Raw genomic sequence first — 14,828 nt, 5'->3', positions numbered from 1 at the left:
GGTTTGGGTGGAATCATCATGTACACACTTAGTGCACCCACTTTCTTTTGGCTTCAATGGAGCTCCTTACCCATATTCGTGCTCTATGCAAAAAGGCCAGCGGTAGTACTGTTGGTGTCAGCGGTAGTACCGCTCTCACTACCGCTCCAGGAGCGGTACTACCGCCCTCAGTGCGGTAGTAATTTTTTACCACTGCTCCAAGGGCGGTACTACCGCCCTTAGTGCGGTAGTATTTTTTTACTACCGGTCCATCAGACTTTTTCGCATACTTTTCCACCCGTAGTAGTAGGCACGGTAGTATTTCAGTAGTACTGTGGTTGTTGAGATGCAGAGCGGTAGTACCTCTCTCAGGAGCGGTAGTACCGCTTGTCTTTTATTGTGGTGGGTGGGTAACAGTTGGATCTGAGCCCCCCGCTATATAAAGGCATCTTCTTCCTCAAGGAGCTCACCTTTAACCTCTCTAAGCTCCATTGTTGTTCCACAAGCTTACTTTCGCCCGATTTTTCCCTAGCCAAACAAACTTGTTGATTTTGTAGGGATTGCTTGAGAAGGCTTTAGTCTACACTTCCACAAAAGGATATTTGATTCCCCCCCACTAATCCCTTGCGGATCTTGTTACTCTTGGGGTGTGTGAGCACCCTAGACGGTTGAGGTCACCTCGAAGCCACATGCCATTGTGGTGAAGCTTCATGGTATAGTTGGGAGCCTCCAAGCTTTGTGTGGAGATAGCCCCAACCTTGTGTGTAAAGGTCCGGTCCCGCCTTCAAGGGCACCAATAGTGGATTCACGGCATCTCGCATTGTGTGAGGGCGTGAGGAGAATACGGTGGCCCTAGTGGCTTCTTGGGGAGCATTGTGCCTCCATACCGCTCCAACGGAGATGTACTTCCTGTCAAAGGGTAGGAACTTCGGTAACACATCCTCGTCTCCACCGGTTCCACTTGCAGTTATCTCTTACCTTTACCTTGTACTTGTAATTGTTGTGGTGAATTCTTTGCTTGCACTTGTTATCCTTGTGGCTAGCATCATATAGGTTGCTCACCTAGTTGTTCACATAGAGAACCTTTTGTTGCTAATGCTAATTTGTTAAGACAAGCTAAAAATTGGTAGTTGCCTATTCACCCCCCTCTAGTCAACCATATCAATTCTTTCAATACCCTCGAATACAACCCATAATTCATCAAAATAAGAAAACAACACAAAGAAAACAGAATCTGTCAAAAACAGAACAGTCTGTAGAAATCTGTTTACTTTGAATACTTTTGTAACTCCAAAAATCACTTTCCAGTGAATTTACAAAATTCCTGGACTGAGAGCGAAAGTTTCTGTTTTTCAGCAAAATCAACTTGCAAACACCGTAGACCATCCGAAAGGTCTTACTTGGCTCAAACACTAATTAAAACAAGAGAATACAATTATTACAGAGATAATAATCTGTTCAGAACTCAAAAACAGAAGAAAAAACAAAAGCATAAAAATAAAATTTGGTTGCCTCCCAACAAGCGCTATTGTTTAACGCCCCTAGCTAGGCATAATACAATAGATCTAGGTATTGTCATAATAGTAAGGGAGATCATTAATTCTCTTCTCATACTCCCTTCTTTAGGTAGCAAGTTTCCTTTGTGACAAGCAAAAGTAATCAAAAGGGCTAAATTTAATAGGATAAGGATCATTAAGATCAAGTGTGGGAGGAATAGGTTCCTCCTTCGGCCCTCTATAGTGCATGATCAATTCATCATTGTAGGCTTTCCTTTGACGGGAGGTCATAAGTCTATCTCTTAGTATGAACTGTAATCCATTATTTTGTATAACAAAATCATCTTTGAGTTCAAAAATCTTATCAACCAAAACCTCAATAGGAATCATTTCTTCTCAAATTTTTATTATAAGCAACATAAACCAGGGACTGCAATCTCGTTATTTCTTTTTATTAAAAATGATCTCCTCAATGGGGGACATCCACCATTAATTTTATAATGAGAAAATTTTCACTGGCCTCTTTCATAATGAATCTAAACTCGTGGGCTAGAAATATAGTACCGACACGCTTAACGGAAGCAAGCTGAATATTAGAGAACTCAAGAAAAATCTTTTGTATGCAAGGATGCATATGAACAAATTGTCTCTCAAGTTCAATTATTAGTAGTGTTATGGCGTCCGCAAGACTATTAGTTTTATTGAGGATAGACCCTCCTAAAGTAGGTAGCGTACTAGCACAAGTAAAGAAATCTTGAATAACACATTTTCCAATGATATTGTCACTACCTATGTAGAGTTTTTTTTGCATGCATGATAGTAGGTTCTCTATGGGAATCATCATTATCTTCAAGATTATTACTATCCTTTTCAATGTAAACCTCCCTAGATTCAGACATGGTGGCAATGAATAGATCTAGTACACACGCAAGCAAATGAAAAGACGAACGGAAAAAGGGCGAATAAAAAGGCAAAACTTTTTGGTATTTTCTGAATATCGTTTTAGAAGTGTGGGGAGAGGAAAACGAGAGGCAAATGGTAAATAAAGTAAATGCAAGAGATGAGTTTGCGATGGGTACTTGGTAGGCTTGATCTTACTATGTAACCCCCCCCCCCCCCCAGCAACGGCGCCAGAAATCCTTCTTCCTACCTCTTGAGCTTGCGTTGGTTTTTCCTTAAAGAGGAAAGGGTGATGCAACGAAGTAGATAAGTATTTCCCTGAGTTTGTTGAGAAACAAGGTATCAATCCACTAGGAGGAACAAGCAAGGCCCCAATCGTAGTACCTACACAAACAATCAAACACTTGCACCCAACGCTAAAAAAGGATTATCAATCCCTTCAGAGTTATTTGCAAGGATGAGATCTGATAGAGATAGATATAAAAAGGGTTTCATTGGACACAACCTTTCATAGGGGAGGTTTATTTGTATTGACACACCCATTAACAAATATTATATTTTTTAGAGGAGAAGGACTCCAGAGCCAACTCCATTACATTGCTAAGTGAAACCAAGGGCCAGTTCTTTTGACGGATTCTCCCAGAATCGCCTCTCTCTACAGCTTCTTCCAGAATCGTTACTTCATTTTTTTACAATCCTAACTATATTGTTCATCCCATAATATAAGAGCGTTCTTGAGACTAATAGTTTTAAGAACACTCTTATATTATGGGACGAAAGAAATATTTTTTTGTGAGAGTGAAAGGGTTGTATTACTCAATAGCCAAGAAGGTCCTCCCTACACAATCTAGTGACATTGTCTGGGTCAGATCGGAGTCAGACCACAGTTCGGTCTTGTGATCTCCCATAATTTGCTAACGTGTGGTTTATATTATTTTACTCTCGAGAAATATGAGTCACTCTACGCTCCCTTTCCCTCATAAGACATCTCACCTCCGAAACCACCATGGCGTACTGCGAGCGGTCTTGGCCTGATACAAAGATCAACTGCACCGTTTGCAAACTGTCACGCTCAACGATTAATGGCAACTCCGTCCACTGGAGGGCCAACGCAATTCCCTCCATGCATCCAACAAGCTCGACATGCAGAAGGTCCGGGCACGACCGAAGCAAGTGACAAGCTGTAAAAATGATGACCCCTTCTTGATCACGGAGCACCATACCCACCTCAGCCCTTCCATCATCATGGGAGAACGAGGCGTCGACGTTCAGTTTCTCGCCCAGTTGGTCGGCGGGGGTCGCCATATCCGGGGCGGCCGCGATGCGCCGCTCACACACGGTATCGGCTGCTTCATCTCTGTGACGGACGAAGGAAATAATTATTTTTACAATCCTAGCTAATTAATTTTATAATCTTATCTAATTAGCTAGAATTGTAAAAATATATATATAATGACAATTGTGAGAGAAGCTGGAAAGAAGGGCGATTCTGGGAAAATCGAATAAAAAACTGGCCTCAAGTGTGACATAATAATGCTTACAGGCCCGCCGGAGAGCAGCAGACATCACTGCCTCAGCAGTTAACAAACAAGTTTATCATCTTTGAACATTCCTGTGAAAAATATGCTATTCATCGGCCACAAAAAATAGCCCGCAAGCTTGAGTGATACGTGTATCCCCGTCTGCCGGCCGGCAGAGTCGTTGTCCCCTCAGCCGTCCATTTTTTCCTCTCCTCTCCTCCCTCCCTCCCTCCCACCCAGCTGCTATCCTTTGTGCTTGAGTCTCTTTGTGCTTAGCTACGTTACACGCACCAACTCCACCACCAAGAACTGGGTCCGCCACTCCACCGGGTCCTATCCGCCGGCGCTGTGCTCCGATGAGCAGCTCCGACCCGATCGACCACATGTCGGTGAGCGAACGTCTGCAGCGGCTGGCGACGCCGTCGGCCCCGGCGGAGGACGACGTGGACGTGGACGGCGATGGCGACGGTGCGACTTTCCGGGACATCCACCCGTCCCCGGCGCCGGCGCCGCTGCGGCAGCCCTCCTGGGACGTGGCGAGCCAGCGCTCGCTGTCGTCCTACTCCGACGAGCAGTTCATGGCCAGCATGGGCCGCGAGTTCAACGCCATGGTGGACGCGGGGGGCGGACCGCCAACCGACCCTTGCCCCGGTCCCGGGGACTCCGGCGCCGCGAACAACGACCTGCAGCTGGCGCGGATCGGGGAGCACGAGCCCGTGCCGGAGACGAACCCGCTGGCCATCGTGGCGGACGCCGGGCGCCCGCTGCCGCTGCCAGCGGGGCCGTCGTCGTCGTGCGCCCCGGCGGCGGAGGTGGTGGAGGTGCGGCAGGTGAAGAAGGACGAGGCGGAGGCGAAGGTGGCGGCGTGGCAGGCGGAGGAGGTGGCCAAGATCAACAACAAGTTCAAGCGGGAGGAGGTGGTCATCAACGGGTGGGAGAACCAGCAGATCCACACGGCCACCACCTACCTGAGCAAGATCGAGGTACTTGATGGATTCCTTCTTGTTCAACCCTGATCTTGTGTTCTGATGGACGTAAAATCAAGAATTGCTGGTTTGGTTTGGGTTGGGTTGCAGAGGAAGCTGGAGGAGGAGCGCGCCAAGGCGACGGAGAAGGCGCAGAACGAGGTGGCGCGGGCGCGGCGGAAGGCGGAGGAGAAGCGGGCGTCGGCGGAGGCGGCGCGCGGGACCAAGACGGCCAGGGTCATGGAGCTCGCCAACTTCATGAAGGCCGTCGGCAGGGTGCCCACCAAGCGCTCCTTCTTCTCTTTCTCCTCCTCCTCCTAAGACATGACACGGCCGCCTTCTTCACCAACCATCAATTTCCTGTTTTTGATCGACTTCGATCTGTATTATTGAATCCAGGGATGTAACTGTACAGTGTTTAAAACATTTGCTGGCTTGTAGCCTTGTATGACTGTATATTATTGAAAACATTTTAAGGCTTAGCAATGGAGTAGCGGCTTAATTGGCAGCTGACCTGCTTCCTTGGAATTTTGCCGTATCTGTCCGTCGTCGTCCGTTTGAGTCCACGCGGACAGAAAAAACGGCTCAACGCGTGACCTAAACGTACGCGCGTCCGTTTTTCGTCCGTCTGTCGACCCATTTTCGACCAAATTTTAAGCCCAGTTTGGATCAGTGCGGACACAAAGCGCACACGGATGACGCACACGTACTCCATCCCCTGACCCATCAGTTGATGGCACATTGGTCGTTCTCCACCCCTATCGACAACACCGACAGCTAGCCCTCGCCTCACCCCCAGTCCCGTCGCCGTCGCCGCTCAGTTCTGGTGACTCCTACCTACAACGGTCACAACTACAACAAATGATACTATCTAGGTTGAGTTTCAGGGTGACAATGTGGTGCCTCAGCATGGCGGAGAAGCGGCATCATCTGCACAGTTCACCCTAATTTCATCATGAAATGCGTGATTAAAAAACTCATATTCAGTTGTAAGATGATTTGGTTAAGCATATATGGGATCATGTTGGCAATCAATAGGTGTATCTTTTAGATAATTTAATTTTTATTAAGCTTGTAAAACTTTGCTATATTTTATTTTCGGTTATAAAACTATACTATTTCATTTGCTTTTAAAAAATATGCAAAATGTTTGTATTTGTTAAAAATCGGTGGTTAGCCGGCTACGCGGACAAATATGAATCTGCGCGTTGGGCGCGCTGCTGACCCAAATCTTAAACTGGAGGAACAGAGAGCCGACAGATGACCCAAACGAACAAAAAGCAGATAAAATTATTCATTTGGATCGACCGGTTGGAGTTGTTCTAATCTCATATCTATTCTAAATTGTTTTTCTAAACTGGCGTAAATAATTTCTTGTGAAATATTCGATCGAGGCCCTTACTTTGCGTGTGACTGACTGGAAGTGCTGAGTCAACTTCGTGAGAGATCTGACCTGACCTGCAGGCCACCTGCCCTTCTCCTAATGGCAAAGCCAAATTTCCATGGCCTTGGTGGAATATCTTCGGGTCTGGATGAAAGCTCATATGCGATGCGAGAGCGATTTAACTAAGAGCATCTCCAACCGCTGCGTAAAAAATCCGCGTCCAATAAATTTTTTAACGTGTCACTGTAGTAGTTTTGAAGCGCGGGGACCGGAGCATCTCCAACAGACGCGCGCTAGTGCGGCGCCCAATCCAGTCCGATACAGCGGTCCCATCTGCAACCGCTCAGAGTTTGGTGCGCGCGCAAGCCGGCGCACCAAATATGCTGTGCGCGATAACGTTTTTAAACGCGCGCCCAGAAGTTTTTAACGCGCGCAGCGTTTTGCAGCTTCTGCTGGAGCAGTTTGGCGCTTAAAAAAACGAATCTTTTAGCGCGCGAAGCAGTTTTTGGACGCCTGTTGTAGATGGCTCTAAAGCGTGAAAGTGACCTGGTGATATGACCATTCCCGAAGCATATACTCCCTCCGTTTTAAAATATAAGACCTTTTAGAGATTCTACCAAGAGACTACATACGGAGAAAAATGAGTGAATATATACTTTAAAATATGTCTATATACATTCGTATGTAGTTTATAATGCAATCTCTAAAATGTCTTATATTTAGGAACGAAGGGAGTATCAGACAGATGAGCTGGATCCCACTGCGTGATACCGTGCAATGGATATTCAAGCCCTTCTCGCAAATAATTATTTCCCCCGATTCTAAATGTAAACGAAAATGTTTTTTGAAGCCCGGCCTTCATGAAAACAGGTTTTTAAAAAAAACTCAAAATCCATATTTTTACAATTTTAAATAATCTAGAATATATATAGTTATACATGAAGGCATAACACATGTGTGTAAATTTTTAGGACGAAATACGTTGAAATGAGGATTGTGCGAAAAAGATAAATCTAAGCCTTTTTAACACATGATACTATTCATCCTCAAAGTTCAGATATTTGTCTTTTCTATACAGGTCGCATTTAAAGATATTTCATCCTGGATTTTTACACACATATACATTTCATCCTTGTATAGTTGCATATTTTTTCATAATATTTTAAAGTCAAAAAGTTTGAATTTTGAATTTTTCAAGAATAAAAAGGGCTCCATGGAGCTTGGTCACCAAAACGCCCTACTCAAATTTAAGTCCTGATAAAGATTGTATTACAAACTACATAGTGATATATATAGACATATATTAGAGTGTAGATTCATTATTTTGCTTCTACCTAGTCCATAGTGGAATCTTAAGAAAAACTAACTTATATTTAGAAACCAAAGAAGTAATATTCAAGCCCAAAATACGAAAAATAGAAACTAAAAAAATAATAGGAAGATAATGAACTGATTTACAGCCATTCTGCTAATATCTTAGGCCTTGTTCGGTAATCATCCACTCCGGAGTGGGGAAACAGCAGCTCCGCCATTTTATACAGCAGCTCCGTGAACTCCGCTCATGGAGTTGTGGAGCGGAGCGATACCGAACAGAGCCTTAATTGAAAAAAAAAAGAACCCCATGGAAATACTATTTCCCTCTCAACATATAAGGCATTTTTGTAGACTAGTTAAAATAAATTGATTCCAAGTATTCTCTACTGGGTTTGATGTTCATACAAATTTACTAACACTTTATAAATAGTTTTTAGAAAATAGGTTAACATAGAAATGTTTTTTTAGAAGGTAACATTGCATGTATTTATGTATGTGGTTTCGTAAACCTTCAAGACCTTCCCAGACTTTAAAGGATAATATGTAAAAAAATCAGGCGAAGATTGTGCAAGAATTCATAGCAGATGGGCATCTTTCCACTCAGTTAAAAAAAATCAAGGTATCGATAAAACCCAAATTTACCACCAACGACACCGGATGAATAACATAATGCAAACAATTTTTAGAGATAGCACCAAAATGCAAACAATTTTTAGAGATAGCACCAAAATGCAAACAATTTTCAGCCCAAGTATTTGAAGATCAAAGATCAATTTTTCATGATGTGATATATGGTCTAACCTTACAACAACAATGGGGAGCAACGGTCTTGAGATTATGTTCTTCCAAGTTTTAGGACGCTCATAGCCTTGTACAATCAAAATAATCTGCTTCAGTGCAGACAGATCAGTGCAAAGGCCCATGAACCCAGGTTCTCAAAGCAAATCAAACATGATTGCTCATGTAAACAGGATAAGATCAAATGTTAAGTCCACAGACCTAGCTGCTGCAAGAAAATCAGAAGGAGAATTTGAATCCTCCAGTGTTAGCGTCGACAGCAGAATCCCAGAATGCGACTTTCTTCTTCCGTGCAGCAGCCTTCTGCTGAGCTTCAACTTCAAGCTGACTAATCGTCCCGGGGTAAGCTGTGTCGATGGCGTTCCGGAACTTGTCGTGCAGGTTCACCCTGTCCTTGGTCCCTGACACAAGTTCACTTGCATTGGGCCTCTTGAGAAAGTCAAGAACATTCAACAGGTTCCTCCTGGACATTTCACAAGGAAAGAAAGAGAAACCGTTTTATTAAGCTATATATTTTTCATGAAAAAACATGTTACCTCACAAAAATAAGTTACTCTCTGCTGAAATCATCCAGTTAAACAATTTGGCATGTCTATTCAACCATGTAGCTGCCCCTGAAACAGGGATACTGAGCTAAAGCCAAGAGTCGGGCTTAATCTTCCTTGTTTAAAGGCTAAATCTTTATCAAAATTATATGATTCGGAAGAAGAAGGTTTCATGTATAAACTAGGAAACAAGGTTCTTAAACCAAAGAGAAACTCTTTTGGAAGATGAGTATTTTTCTTAACTTGATCATAATTCGTAACTGACACAATGCCAACAAAACTTGTATCTGACAATGCTGAAGTGATATGAATAGAACTAAATTGAAGAATACACGGCCAAACCCAGATTTCTGTCAACAAAAATGTAGTACTCCCTCCGATCCATATTAATTGTCGCAGCTTTAGTACAACTTTAGTACTCTACAAAGTTGTACTAGAGCTGCAACAATTAATATGGATCGAGGGAGTAGTTTTTTTAAGCAACAAATCTAGAGTTAAAAACATAAAATCTTGGTTTTTCCAATTGAATATGTTTTGATATTAGGATTTCTTGCGATTCTGTCTGTGTACACTTAATTTGTTCGAGTGGCATGGAGATAATAGTTTTGTAAATGTGTTCATACAAAAGGTACAAAATTGTACAACCGTTCTCTCTAGATGAAGGATACATATTGCAGAAGCTCGTGCATTTGTGCTTCCTGATGGTTGCTTAGTATTTTAGTAAGCATAACAGGATAACAAATATGAAGTGAAAAAGCAGAGAAACTGTATGCAATCTGAAAGCTAACCTGCTCACATAGTTCTGAGTGATGGCAATGGACTCCTCAAGATTGATAACCAAATGCCACCATCCATTAGGCACAAATACAATCTCCCCAGCCCGACATACACACTCAATTGGCCTCTTCTCCCAGGTCCTACAGGCTCCGTAGAAGTTCATGAACCACTCCATGATAGAAACAGGACTAGTGACCTCTGCCCCATCCGAACTTGGGTGGACGCCTGGTGGCGGCACCTCCGGTGGGAACATCACCCACTTCTTAGCCCCCTTGATCACAGCATTCCACGCCGACGTCGAGTTAGGATCAACATGGAACGATGACCCTGATCCAGCTGGACCAATGATAACCCACCTATAATCCGGCCTCTCTTCTCCAAGCACCTTGAACAGGTCCTCCTGGAAGTACACCGGCACCTCATAGTCACTCCCCATCTCCGGAACCTTGTCGGCAAATTTGGAGTCAAATAGGTACAATGGCCTCTCCTCCTCCGCGTTGTCGGAGTACAGGAAGTACCTATCCAATGGCATGCTCACCGGACCGACGGCAAACTCCTTGCCAGCTGAGACTTCGAGCAGATACTCCCTCGTCCATTTCTGCAACGCCGGCCAGGACTCAAGGCACCCCTCAAGCAGCACCGGCCAGTTCGGCTCCTCGTGCTCTGCGATGAATCTCTCCACAGATAAGCCGCGGCGGCGGTCAATGGTGTCCCGCTCCAGCCACTCGGCCCGCATCTCCATGTTGGCACATAGCCAGCTCTGGAAGAGGTAGTCAGAGTAGAAGCCACTGATCTCAAGGGCGCGCGGAGGGCGATGGGCGCCGCCAGACACGGCGGCGATGTAGGTGGCGCGCCACGAACCGGCGAACGCGAAGTCGCCGCCGAGCTCGTCGAGGACGATGGCCCGCCAGAGCGGGTCGTGGGAGGAGATGACGTAGAGGGCCTTCGAGGCAGCCGAGAGCGCGGCGAGGTCGCGGGCAGGCAGGAGGCCGAGGACGTCGAGGAGGAGGTCGTCGGGGAGCTGGCGAAGCCCGCCGAGGCCCGCGTCCCGGAGGTTGGCGCGCCCGGCGGCGGCGAGGAGGAGGTTCCCTAGCGGCTGGACGAGGCTGCCTCCTACGCCGCACCCAGACGCGGTCGACGCGGAAGCGGAGCTCTTCAGGTCAAAGGAGGCGTCTCCGCCTCCGGCGGCGAGGTTCGTCGATTCACTGGTCTTCTTGGGGCGCTTCCCGCCGCGGCGCGTGGATTTGCGCTTGTGCTTCCGCTTGATGAGAGATGGGCGGAGGGAGTGGAAAGCGCTGGGCATGCTCGCTCGTACGGGCGGCAGCGGCGGCGGCGGGGGAGGAGGAAAGGTAGAAGAGTGGTCGGGGGTTAAGGTTTTGGAGAAGTGCCCTTTTGTGAAGCAGAAGATGGGAAATCGCACGGCTAGGGTCACAGCTCGGTCATGAACGGACGTCTCTGATCGAGTCAGTTCGTGGGAAAATGCTGGTTTTCGACACCATGTCATGGTCACTATTTTTGCAACTTTATGTTTAAACTACTCGCTCCGTTTTTTTGTACAAGTCGCTTTATTTTTCATGTCAAACTTTGGCTCGTAATTTTGATCAAAATATTTGAGTGTACGTATCATCGGAGAGTTTTTTGAATTGTGCATGCATGGTCATGTTCTTTTGGGATATGTAGCTCATATTTTATTGGTAAAATTAATTGTGAAACCTCTAAACAAAAATAGAGGGAGTATTAAAGGCTTCTTTGATTCAAAGAATTTGCAAAGGAATTTGGGAGGATTCTAATCCTTAGAAAATTTTCTCATATGGGTTGTTCGATTCGTAGGATTGAAACCCATAAGATTTTTTTGTCCTTACATTCATTTACACTGGATTTCATTGAAAATTTCTCATCCACTTCAACTTCTTTGGAAGAATCCATCGTTTTCTCTACGGAGAATCAAACACCCTCACAATTCTTTTTAGTGCCGAAGATAGTATGCCTCTCTATTCCTGCGTTTTGGAAATCATGCAAATGAAAGAGGCCCTAAACTAGAGCATATGTCCCCGTGATGGTTGGTATGTCTTTGCCAAACTTTTATACTATGCAATCCTCCATCGATTCCTCCTCTTTTCTTGCTAAGGGCATCTTAAAGGCTAACTCTTAGTCTTGTTATCTAAGATATTTACTAATGTGGAGAATAAAACATACTCTTCATTAAGAGTCAACTTCACTATATTTGTATGCCATCTTAAAGAGACAATTTACGACACAAATTTTATTAGTGATTCTAGATGACGTGAACTAGAGAGTCAATGACAGACACTACCTTTGTGGATTCCCTTATAATCCTAGAACATCATATCCTACTTAAAGGTTTAAGCATAGCAGAAATCAATTGATTTATATCCCTCTCTATCCGGTTCTTACTGATGTGACGGCAGATCATGTTGATATTTTCTCTAATGTGGAATGAGTATAGCATTCCTTGAACATTTCGTCCAACAACCACGAAGAAGAGTGGCAAAAACTCATGATTGCTTTTTTTTTAAGAAGATTGAAAGGAACACATTTTCATGAAGCAAAAAATTGTTGGTCTTTAAGGTTGTGAAATTAAGATTCACCACATTTTGTCATTCAAGCCATCATCCGTTATCATTATGAAATTATTTCAATCCATTAAAAAAAATCCAAGATGATGAAATATATGTGTTTATGAACTTATAATGCTTCCTAGAGAGGAAACTATTGCATCCCACATTTGTGTTGGAAATATGCCCTAGAGGCAATAATAAATAGGTTATTATCATATTTCCCTGTTCATGATAAACATTTATTATCCATGCTAGAATTGTATTGACCAAAAACTTAAATACATGTGTGGATATATAAACAACACCGTGTCCCTAGCGAACCTCTGCTAGACTAGCTCGTTAATCAAAGATGATTAAGGTTTCCTTACCATAGACATGAGTTGTCATTTAATAACGTGATCACATCATGAGGAGAATGATGTGATGGCCAAGACCCAACCGTAAGCATAGCATTTGACCGTATCACTTAGTTTGTTGCTACTTCTCTCTTCATGTTAAGTATGTGTTTCTAAGACCATGAGATCATGCAACTACCTGGCACTGGAGGAATGCCTTGTGTGTATCATACGTCACTTCGTAGCTGGGTGATCATAAAGGCACTCTACAGGTATCTCTGACGGTGTATGTTGGGTTGGCATGGATCGATACTGGGATTTATCACTTCTTATGACACACAGATATCTCTGGCCATCTCGGTAATACAACATCACAAGAAGCCTGCAAGCAATGTGACTAATGAGTTAGTCACGGGATCTTGTATTACGGAACGAGTAAAGAGACTTGCTGGTAACGAGATTGAACTAGGAATGGAGATATCGACGATCGGATCTCGGGTAAGTAACATACCGCTTGACAAAGGGAACTGCATACGGGATTGACTGAATCCTTGACATCGTGGTTTGACCGATAAAAATCTCCGTGTAATATGTAGGAACTGTTGGAAATATGGCCTAGAGGCAATGATAAATAGTTATTATTATATTTCCTGTTTAAAGATAATCGTTTATTATCCATGCTATAATTGTATTGAATGAAAACATAGATACATGTGTGGATAAATAGACATAACAATGTCCCTAGCAAGCCTCTAGTTGGCTAGCCAGTTGATCAAGGATAGTCAAAGTTTTCTGACTATGTGCAAAGTGTTGTTGCGTGATAACTGGATCGCATCATTAGGGGAATCATGTGATGGACTAGACCCAAACTATGAACATAGCATATTGATCGTGTCATTTTATTGCTATTGTTTTCTGCGTGTCAAGTATTTGTTCATATGACCATGAGATCATATAACCCACTGGCACCGGAGGGATGCCTTGTGTTTATCAAACGTCACAATGTAACTGGGTGACTATAAAGGTGCTCTACAGGTATCTCTGAAGGTGTTCGTTGGGTTAGTATGGATCAAGACAGGGATTTGTCACTCCGTGTGACGGAGAGGTATCTCGGGGCCCACTCAGTAATACAACATCACACACAAGCCTTGCAAGCAATGTGACTAAGTGTAAGTCACGGGATCTTGTACTACAGAACGAGAAAAGAGACTTGCCGGTAACGAGATTTAAATAGGTATGCAGATACCGATGATCTAATCTCGGGAAAGTAACATACCGAAGGATAAAGGGAATGACATACGGGATTGCTTGAATCCTTGACACTGAGGTTCAACCGATAAGTTATTCGGAGAATGTGTAGGATCCAATATGGGCATCCAGGTCCCGCTATTGGATATTGACCGAGGAGTACCTCGGGGCATGTTTGCATAGTTCTCGAACCCGCAGGGTGTGCACACTTAAGGTTCGGCAATGTTTTAGTATAGTTGAGTTATATGTGTGGTTACCGAATGTTGTTCGGAGTCCCGGATGAGATCCCGGACGTCACGAGGGTTTCCGGAATGGTCCGGAGACGAAGATTGATATATAGGATGACCTCATTTGGTTACCGGAAAGTTTTCGGGCATTACCGGGAATGTACCGGGAGTGACGAATGGATTCCGGATGTTCACCGGGAGGGGGCCAACCCACCCAGGGAAGCCCATAGGCTTTAGGAGTGTCGCACCAGCCCTTAGTGGGCTGGTGGGACAACCCAAGAGGCCCTATGTGCAGGAGATAAGAAATCAAAGGAAAAGGAAAAAAAAAGACTAGGATTGGAGGTGGACCCTTGGGGTCTTGGACCCCAAGGCAAGCCTCCCCACCCCTCCTCCTATATATAATGAAGGTCTAGGGCTGATTTGAGACAACTTTGCCACGGCAGCCCGACCAGAAAACATCACGGTTTTTCCTCTAGATTGTATTTCTGCGGAGCTCGGGCGGAGCCCTACAGGAGTAGATCCTTCACCACCACCGGAGCGTCGTCACGCTCCCGAAGAACTCATCTACTTCTCCATCTTGCTTGCTATATAAAGAAGGCCGAGATCATCGTCGAGCTGTACGTGTGCTGAACGTGGAGGTGCCGTCCGTTTGGCACTAGATCGGAGCGGATCGTGGGACGGATCGCGGGACGGTTCGTGTGACGGTTCGCGGGGCGGATCGAGGGACGTGAGGACATTCCACTACATCAAATGCGTTTCTT

At 44.6% G+C, this 14,828-nt stretch overlaps 2 protein-coding genes across 3 annotated transcripts; one reads left to right on the top strand and one right to left on the bottom strand.

Moving 5' to 3' along the window:
• Positions 1 to 3,892: 3,892 nt before the first annotated feature.
• LOC123407499 (remorin 4.1-like) lies at positions 3,893 to 5,342 on the top strand. Its single transcript, XM_045100641.1, has 2 exons — positions 3,893 to 4,878; positions 4,972 to 5,342. Exons 1-2 carry the CDS (start codon positions 4,252 to 4,254, stop codon positions 5,179 to 5,181), a joined length of 837 nt encoding a protein of 278 aa, XP_044956576.1. The 5' UTR covers positions 3,893 to 4,251; the 3' UTR covers positions 5,182 to 5,342.
• Positions 5,343 to 8,312: 2,970 nt separating this feature from the next.
• Positions 8,313 to 11,051, bottom strand: LOC123407498 (F-box protein At5g06550). 2 transcript variants are annotated; one of them, XM_045100640.1, is made up of 3 exons: positions 9,690 to 11,051; positions 8,558 to 8,819; positions 8,313 to 8,445 (listed from the first exon to the last, which is right to left on the bottom strand). In XM_045100640.1, the coding sequence occupies exons 1-2, from the start codon at positions 10,979 to 10,981 to the stop codon at positions 8,576 to 8,578; spliced, it is 1,536 nt and encodes a 511-aa protein (XP_044956575.1). In that variant the 5' UTR covers positions 10,982 to 11,051; the 3' UTR covers positions 8,313 to 8,445; positions 8,558 to 8,575. The 2 variants fall into 2 exon arrangements, with proteins under 2 accessions (XP_044956575.1, XP_044956574.1); XM_045100639.1 differs by having other exon boundaries at positions 8,313 to 8,819.
• Between the last annotated feature and the right edge of the window lie 3,777 nt (positions 11,052 to 14,828).

This window comes from Hordeum vulgare, chromosome 7H (genome assembly GCF_904849725.1).
Source record: "Hordeum vulgare subsp. vulgare chromosome 7H, MorexV3_pseudomolecules_assembly, whole genome shotgun sequence".
Lineage (NCBI taxonomy): Eukaryota > Viridiplantae > Streptophyta > Magnoliopsida > Poales > Poaceae > Hordeum > Hordeum vulgare.
Note: the sequence above shows the minus strand (reverse complement) of the source record. Positions and strands in the feature narration are given on the sequence as shown.

What these genes read in the sequence shown, in the direction of transcription:
- LOC123407498 (XM_045100639.1), bottom strand. Translation starts at nt 10,981, where the DNA reads ATGCCCAGCGCTTTCCACTCCCTCCGCCCATCTCTCATCAAGCGGAAG. An exon ending in ACTCAGAACTATGTGAGCAG is followed by an intron (nt 8,820 to 9,689) that starts GTTAGCTTTCAG and finishes TGAAATGTCCAG; the next exon opens with GAGGAACCTGTTGAATGTTC.
- LOC123407499 (XM_045100641.1), top strand. Translation starts at nt 4,252, where the DNA reads ATGAGCAGCTCCGACCCGATCGACCACATGTCGGTGAGCGAACGTCTG. An exon ending in CCTACCTGAGCAAGATCGAG is followed by an intron (nt 4,879 to 4,971) that starts GTACTTGATGGA and finishes GTTGGGTTGCAG; the next exon opens with AGGAAGCTGGAGGAGGAGCG.